The 9,303-nt window shown below is 37.0% G+C and overlaps 1 protein-coding gene across 1 annotated transcript in view; it reads left to right on the top strand.

Annotated features, from left to right (window-relative positions):
• Positions 1-244: 244 nt before the first annotated feature.
• Positions 245-9,303, top strand: part of LOC141499365 (CUB and sushi domain-containing protein 3-like) — a 315,574-nt gene continuing 306,515 nt past the window's right edge. Inside the window, exons 1-2 of the mRNA XM_074202121.1 lie at positions 245-267; positions 345-469. Coding sequence (XP_074058222.1) covers positions 245-267; positions 345-469 — 148 coding nt within the window. The remainder of the gene's footprint in view (positions 268-344; positions 470-9,303) is intronic.

The raw sequence follows: 9,303 nt of genomic DNA, 5'->3' as shown, positions 1-9,303 counted from the left end.
GAAAAAAAAATATATCTTATTGTCTGATCTTATGTCTTATACTTTTTGTTTCTTCCTAAAGAATATTATTTCTCTCTCATTACACTCAATTTGGATCAATGTATACCATGGAAACAAAGTAAAGACTGACAAATTGCTTTCTGTGGGGGAGGGAGGGAAGTAAGATTGGGGGGGAAATTGTAAAACTTGAAATAAATAAAATCTTTAATAAAAAAAATTCTAGTTTAGTTTGACTGTTGTAAAAATGGCAGGACTCCCTGAGAAATTGTCTAATTCTGAATTGAAGACTATTATTTATTTTAAAAGATATTCACTTTTTAAAATTTATCCTTGTTGATTTTTAGCCTTGGAGCCACTGTGCAGTTCTCTTGTGATGAAGACTATGTTCTACAGGGTTCAAAAAGTATCACCTGTCAAAGGATAGCAGAAGTCTTTGCTGCTTGGAGTGATCACAGACCCGTCTGTAAAGGTAAACCTCTTTATAATAATATGATTGCCTTTTCCTCTGTCTGTTGAATGCATATTTCAATTTAGCACATCTATTGATGCTTTATTGCAACCATTGCTATAGAAGTTTTGTTTTTCATAGTTACAAAAAAAGATTGCAAAATTTCACTTTTTTTATTAGATTATGTGACTTTGACAAAATTCAAGGCTCATTTCGTTATAAAATTGGTAAAATTTATTTGCCAAAATATCCATTAGTTGTGACTCAAGAAGGAAGAAGTGAAAGAAGTCATGCAGAAGTTTACTAAACTAATAGAAATATGTGATTGAAGTAGTTTTGTACTTTCCTAATAATTATTGATAATGATCATTGATTTAGTAGTAGAATGTATTCCATATATAACAATAAAAATCATTTTTCAACTGTGTAAATATACTTCTGACTTGGCAGTATAAAAGGACTTTGCAAGACACTGTGCAAATATATACATATATATATATATATATATATATAATAGATATACCTATATGTAATATACATATATGTCTCATTTATACCAATGATCTATATTTCTATTAGTACAAGAATTCCCTCCATCAAGACAAATCTCAAACTATTTTTAATTCAGTATAATACAACACATAAGTCTATAAAGAGTGACCTGAAGCATCCTGTGTATATGTGTATTTATTTGATCCAAATCTTGATTTCATCCATATGGATAAATTCCTGGGTAGAAAATAGGTTGATGAATACAAAAAAAAAGAAAAAGAAAAAGAAAACAACTTGCCTCTTAGTTACAGCTGAAGATATCTGCTCATTGTCTAATTAAGTTATGTGAAGAACAAGGCAAGGGCCCAACCCCCTGTCTACTATTTAATATTGTCTTCCTCTCTCTTTCTCTCTCTCTCTCTCTCTCATTCAAGTCTGACTTGGGCATATATAACAGCTTTGACCATGGGCAAATTACCTAACCTCAGCATGGCCTTGGCAAATCTCTAAGGCTATAAGAACAAATTGAAGGTTTGAAAAAGATTATTCTTTACAATTTCTAGAATTGGATAATAGAGGCATCATGGCTAAAATAGTTATTTTCAACTTTACAATAAATATTCACTCAGAAGTTTGAGGAGAGAATCAATTGTATGTTTGTCTCACGAGTTTTTCAATGGAAAAAATACTTTCAAAACAGCAACACAAAGATCAGATGTCAATTGTTCTACACCTTAGAGAGATTATTAATATGACCACTGATTGGTCAATGAATGGTTGAGCAATCAAGAAATACTAATTTAAAGTATACATAGAAGATTGTGTAAATACTGAACTACAAATTTAAAGAGAAATTAATGATCCTTCAGAAATTTATATTAGATAAACTCAACACAAATACAAGTAGAGATTTCTTCTTAAGGAATTTGTACTTTTAGGGCATTGTTCCTCACTAATTCATTATGTACAGACTGTCCACAATCTTTTCCAAATCTTATCTTCTCTTTTCAAACTTTGCATGCCACTCTTCTTCACCCCCCCTAGCAAAAGATATTTTTTCCTCATTATTTAGTACTATTGACTAGGGCAACTAGGAAGTGCAGTGGATAGAGCACTGGCCTTCCAGCCAGGAGGACAGGAGTTTGAATCGAGCCTCAGATACTTGATACTCATTAGCTGTGTGACCTTGGGCAAGTCATGTAACCCTGATTACCTCACATCAAGGGCTATCTTCAATCATCATGATCCATATCTGGCCATTGGACCCAGATGGCTCTGGAAGAGAAAGTGAAGTTGATGACTTAGCACAGTATCCCCTCACTTAGATTCAATTCATATGTTTGCCATGACATCATCTCCCTGATATCATGATCTTATTCAAGAATGAAAGACAAACATAATATTTTTATTATAATTATAATTATTATTATCATTATAACATTGACTATCCAATACTTCACAGCTGGAAAGCTAAGTATAATGTATTTCATTACATTTCCTGTTGTTCTCTAGTGTCTTTACATGGTTTGGAAGTGTCTATTCTCTGCCACTGGCTCAAGTATTCACCGATTTTGTTCCCACAATTTTTGGGTGTGATGTAAATAAATTGTACTCAGTTCCATTTAGCCACTTAACAATCAAATTAGATTATCTAAAGGAATATTTCTTTCAAAGGCATATTAAGATTAAACATATAAATAACTCCCCAACACTGGGGAACATAGCTCCCCTTATACCTGAAGAGTGAGATTATTTTCATAGCATAACTCAATCCCTATAGAGAGAGCATGAATCCACTAAGTTCCAAGCCAAAGAACTTCTGGGATATGTTGGCACTCTTGCTTCTCAGGATTTCCTTTCTCAAATGGCAATAACATCCACTCTGGAGTATTATCTCTAAAGTTGCCATGGTTTCAGCTCCTGGATCTGGGAACTCTACTGTCTATGCCTATAACTGAAGAAGACAAAAGAAAGTAATCAAAAATCCAATCCCATTTCTCAGGGTTGTAGGGTCTAGAAAGAGTATGTGGGGAATGAAGGAAGTAACTCTTCTCCCAGTTCAGCTTAATTCAAAGTTCCTGTACTGTCAGTGACCATGAATTTACCCCCTAAAAATTGTTAAAAAGAGAGAAACTACCTAGATTGGCATTTATTGTATTGGCATGTAATTGTATTGTATTGGCATTATATAAATGACAATTTAATTATAAATTATGTAATATATAAATTTTATACAATTGTTTCAACAAAGTATACAATATAACATGGCAAATCTAAAGATGCAGTCCATTCCAGTTATATGGTCCTTGGTTGGTTGGTTCTTGTCCTTCCTTATCAAAGAAGAACAAAACGACATCACTGTTTTTGAGACAAATTATAGTGTGTCCCACTGTGGATGATCAGACCAATACAAACTTACAATGCTCTACCAGAGGTTGGGCACAAATACTCCAATGTGTACACCTGGGGTGGGTACTCTAAACATATGTATGTCATGTTTCCTTTGAGCTGCTTCAATTCTGCCATTCTCAAAGAATGCAACATTCTCACTGATGAGGGCATTCCATGCTGAATGGTTCTGTGCCAGCGTCTCCCATGCAGTACAATCAATTTTAAAGTTTTTCAATGAGACCTTCAGGGTATGTCAATAACTCTTTTTTTTTTAGCTCTTCTTTTTTTAATTGATGTTTTATTTTTCCAAATACATGTTATGCAAGTTTTTCCACATTCATCCATATGTGTGTATATACATATATATCTTTTTTTATTTTTTTATTCTCATTTTGTACAAATGTGTTTTTTTACATTAATAAAATATTCTTGTTTGAGTAAATGAACTACCCCCTCCCCCCATAAATATAGACATGCTTGAGCAATAAAGGGGAGGAAAAAATTAAAATTAAAAAAAATAATAGTAATAATTGTAGGTATGGCCAGGTGACACAATGGATGAAGCACCAGCCCTGGAGCCAAGAGCACCCGAGCTCACATCCAGCCCCATAGACCCAACAATCACCCAGCTGTGTGACATGTAAGCCACCCGATCCCCACTGCCCTGCAAAAACCAAAAAGAAGGAAAAAAAAGACCCAAAATAAAATAAAATTGTAATAATAGTAGGGGTGGCTGGGTGGTGGACAGAACATTGGCCCTTGAGCCAGGACCACCCGGGTCTAAATCTGGCCTCAGACAACCAACGATCACCCTGCTATGCTCTCCAGGCAGGCCACCCAGCCCCATTTGCCCTGCACCCTCCCCCAAATGATAATAATAAAAAATGTGCTTCAGTCTTTGTTACAACACCAACAACTCTGTCATGGGTGGATCACATTCTTTATGATAAGTCCATTGCAAAAGTTACTTCCATATTTTTCCAACATTGCCATTGCTGATTGCCCTTTTTCTTATTTCTCCACTACCTTGTACTATATTTTCTCTCTCCTTTCACTCTAACTCTGCTGTAGGGTCACTGAGTGGTGCAGCAGACAGATCCCTGGTCTTGGGGCCAAGATGCCCTGAGCCCCCTTACCACCCCTTAGGCCCAGCATCTTCTACCTGACCCTATGGTCCTGGACATGCCTTCCAATCCCAGCCCCTTGCGAAAAGTATAAAAGAAAATGTGTTATATCTGACCACTCTCCCCCCATGGTGCATCCTCTCCTCCTTTATTCACATCCCCACCCCTTCCCTCTATTCCCTCCTCCTTCTTACTCCAGATGCCTATACCCCATTGAGTATATATGCTGCTTCCTCTCCTAGCCATCTCTGATGAGAGCAAAGGTTCCATCATTCCCCCTTGCCCCCTCTTCCATATCATTGCAATAGCTCATTGTAATAAAGAAAAATCTTATTACATGAAATATCTTGGTCTATTGCCCCTCTCCTTTTTCTTTCTCCCATTACATTTCTCTTTTTTCTATTGACTCCATTTTTACACCATATTTTATCTTTGAATTCAGCTTTCTCCTGTGCTTCAACAATAAAAGCTCCCTCTACCTGCTCTATTAACTGAGAAGGTTCATATGAGTATTATCAGTGTCATTTTTCTATGCAGGAATACATGCAGTTCATCCTCATTAAGTCCCTCATATTTCCCCCCTCTCCTCCAATCTCCATGCTTCACCTGAGTCCTGTATCTGAAGATCAAACCTTCTGTTCAGCTCTGGCCATTCCAAAAGGAACATTTGAAATTCCCCTGGTTCAATGAAAGTCCATCTTTTTCCCTGGAAGAGGACAGTTCAGCCTTGCTGGGTAGTTCATTCTTGGCTGCATTCTAAGCTCTTTTGCCTTCCGGTATATTATAGACCAAGCCCTACGAGCTTCCAATGTAGTTGCTGCTAAGTCCTGTGTGATCCTGACTGCAGCTACACGATACTTGAACTGTGTCCTTCTGGCTGCTTGTGATATTTTCTCTTTGACTTGGGAACTCTGGAACTTGGCTATAATATTCCTGGGGGTTGTTTTCTTTTTTGGATCTCTTTCCAGGGGAGATTGGTGGATTCTCTCAATTTCTGTTTTACCCTCTGCTTCTAGGATATCAGGGTAATTTTCCTGTAGGAATTCTTTGAAAATGATGTCTAGGCTCTTTTCCTCATCATGACTTTCAGGTATTCCAATAATTTTTAAATTATCTTTCCTAAGCCTGTTTTCCATATTAGTTGTTTTTTCAATTAGATATTTCATATTTTCTTCTAATTTTTCATTTTTTTTGGTTTTGAAGTATTTATTCCTGATTTCTGGTAAATTCATCAATCTCCCTGAATTCTATTCTTTTTCTGAAGGATTTCTTCTCCTCAGAGAGTTTTCTTATCTTTTTCCATCTGGCCAATTTTGCTTTTTAAAGCATTCTTCTCCTCAGTAACTTTTTTGAACTGTTTTATCCATTTGACCTAAGCTGGTTTTTAGCATGCTATTTTCTTCATCATTTTTTTGGATTTCCTTGACTAAGCTGCTGACTTCATTTTCATGTTTTTCCTGCATCTCTCTCCTTTCTTTTCCTAGTTTTTCTTCCACCTCCCTCATTTGCTTTTCAAAGTCTTTTTTGAGCTCTGTCATAGCCTGAGCCCAATTTCTGTTTTTCTTGGAGTCTTTAGATGCAGGAGCTTGTGCTTCCTCATCTTCAGACTGAGTACTTTGATCCTTCTTGGGCTCATTTGCAAAATATTTCTCAATAGTCTTCCTTTTGTTTCTCTGCTTGCTCATTTTTGGAGCCTGGGCCTGGTTTTGGGGTGCTTCCTGAGCTTTTGGGACACTCCCACAAGGGTCTCAGTGTGTGAGGCTCTGTCCTCCCTCCTGGTCTGTGAATGACCATATGCACCCCCCTCTGCCATGGGCCTGAGGTTGGGGTCCCTGCTGTTCTATGGGGGGGCCTAGACTGCGATCAGGATCTGAATGTGGTCAGAACCCCAGAGTCCTGTTCCAGAGGCAGAGGACAGAGCTCAGCAGTCTCTCTTCACTCCCCTCCCTCAGCTCAATGGGCTCATGCCCTGGGGGCTCCTGCTTATGGGCTCTGCCTGCTTCTGTTTCTGGATCTGGGCTGGGGAAAGACCAAGCTGCTGGCTGTGTGCCCCGAGGGCTGGGCTCCATGTGCTCACTCTGGCAGAGATCCCCCACTGTTCCCCCACTTTGTGCCGGTGCTCCTCGAGGTGCAGCTCAGGAGACTCCCCCGCTGCTGTGAGCTGCTCCCAGCGCCCTGGGGCTGCCTCCAGGAGGCTGAATTTGTTTCGCTCTGGCAGGCCACCCCTCCGATCCGGGGAGCAGAGCCTTTCTGCTCTTTTCCAGGTTATCTTGAGTAGGAGAACTGCCTCACTGGGTCCCTTTGTGGGTTCCATCTCTTGAAAGTTTAGAATCCTTAGTTTCAAGTTTTATCAGAGTGCGCCTAAGACTCCATCCTTTATTGTCACAGTCTTGGCTCCAGCTCCCCATATATATCTTTAAGTTACAAAATTTCCACCCACCCTCCCTTCCAACACCCCTTCCTCTCAGTGGCAAAGTCAGGTGAATATTTTACATATACATTTGTGTTGAACAAGTCTACAGATTAGTCATTTTTGGTATGAGGAATCAAGATTAAGGGAAAGAATAAATGAACTTTTTTTTTAAGTGAAACGTTCATCAGATTATGAAGGGTATTTTTAATTTTTTTTGTTTTATTTTGTTTTGTTTTTCCTTCTTTGGATGGTGATAACATTGTCCATAGCCAATCTAATATGGTTGTCCTAGCTCTCTGAACTGCTGAGAAGATCTGCTTCCATCTCACAATGTTTTTTGCTAATATGTACGTCGTTCTCTTGGTTCTGCTCCCTTTGCTCAGTATCAGAGCCTATAAGTCATTCCATGCTTCTTTAGAATCTGACCACTTATGGTTTCTGATAGAACAATAGTATTCCATTATATTCATGTACCATAACTTATTTAACCATCCCTCAATTTCCAACTCTTTGCCATTATAAAAAGAGCTGCTATGAATATTTTGGAGCATATGGCTCTTTTCCCATTTTTTTATGATTTCTTCTTCATATAGTCCTAGAATTGAAATTGCTGGGTCAAAGGCTATGAACAGTTTTATTGCTCTTTAGGCATAGTTCCATATTGCTCTCCAGAATAGTTGAATCAGTTCACAACTCCTCCAGCAATGCATTAATGTCCCAATCCTTCCACAACCTCTCCAACATTGATCATTTTTCCATTTTGTCATCTTAGCCAATCTGATAGGTGTGAAGTGATATGTCAGAATTATTTTAATTTACATTTCTCTCATCAATAAAGATTTAGAGCATTTTTTCATAAGATTATATATAACGTTAATTCACTTGAAAACTGTCTATTCATATCCTTTAACCGTTTATCAATTGGAAATTATGTGTAACCTTATAAATTTGATGAAGTTCTCTATATATTTTCAAGATGAGACCTTTATCAAAACTCCTAGACTGTGAAGATTGTTTCCCAGCTTCCTGCTTTCCTTACAATTTTGCTAGCATTGATTTTATTAATGCAAAACCTTTTTAATTTAATATAGTCATAATCATTCATTTTGCAGTTTATAATATACTCTATTTCTTGTTTGGTCATAAATTTATTCCCTTTCCATAGATCTGATAGTTGAGTATTTCTTGATTTATTAATTTATCTATGATGTCACCCTTTTTGTCTAAATACTGTACCTGTTTTGACATTATATGGTTATAGGGTGTGAAATGTGAGTCTATGCCTAGTTTTTGCCATAGTATTTTCCAATTTTCCCAACAATATTTGTCAAATAGTGAGTTCTTATCCCAGAAGCTAATGTCTTTGGATTTGGGAAACAGTAGATTACGGTAGTCATTACTATTGTTTCTTTTGAACCTATCCTAATCCATTGATCCATTACTCTAGTTCTTAACCAGTACCAGGCATTATTGATGACTGCTGTTTTCAAGTATAGTTTTAGGTCTGGTAGAGATAGACCACTTTCTTTTACATTTATTCCCTTGCTATTCTTGACCTTTTGTTGCTCTGGAGGGATTTTCTGATATTTTTTCCTAGCTTGATAAAATAATTATTTGGTAGTTTGATTGGTATAGTAATTAAATCATAGTTTAATTTGGGTAAAATTGTCATTTTTATTATATTAGCTCAACCCAACCATGAGCAATTGACATTTTCCCAGTTATTTACATCTTACTTTATTTGGATGAGAAGTGCTTTATAATTGTGTTCATACAGTTTCTAGGCTTTTCTTGGGAGGTAGATTTCCAAGTATTTAATATAGCCTACAGTTACTTTAAATGGAATTTCTCTTTCTGTCTTTTGCTCTCGGGCTTTGTTGTTCATATATAGAAATGCTGATGATTTCTGTGGGTTTATTTTATATCCTGCTCTTTTGCTGAATTTGTTAATTGTTTCAAGGAGCTTTTTAGATGATTTTCTTGGGTTCTTTAAGTATATCATCATGTCTTGCTTCCTCATTACCCATTATGATTCTTTCAATTTATTTTTCTTCCCTTATTTCTAGAGCTAACATTTCTAAAACTATATTGAATACTAATAGGGGGTATTGCTTCTTCTAATCTCCTTGTAAGTGTTTGCCCTGTGTGAGTTCTCCATAAAATAGGTTTTTTTTTTTTGATGAGCAAACATCTGGCATTCTAACAACATGGCTAGCCCATCATAGTTGCACTCTGTAGTAATGTTGGAATGCTAGGTAGTAATGGAAATAATTTCTCTAGGCTTTCCACATCTGAAAAGTGACTCCTCCACTGGATGAACTAAAGAAGGGGGGCAGGCCTTCATAACCAGATTCCCCACTTGGTCTTGAGTCAGAGCCCCACCAATCTTTAGATTGTATGTGTTTGACATGTAAAAGTGAAATAAGATTTGTTTC

The sequence above is a fragment of the Macrotis lagotis genome, chromosome X (genome assembly GCF_037893015.1).
Source record: "Macrotis lagotis isolate mMagLag1 chromosome X, bilby.v1.9.chrom.fasta, whole genome shotgun sequence".
Classification (NCBI taxonomy): domain Eukaryota; kingdom Metazoa; phylum Chordata; class Mammalia; order Peramelemorphia; family Peramelidae; genus Macrotis; species Macrotis lagotis.
The sequence above is the reverse complement of the archived record's forward strand: the minus strand, read 5'-3'. Positions and strand labels throughout refer to the sequence as shown.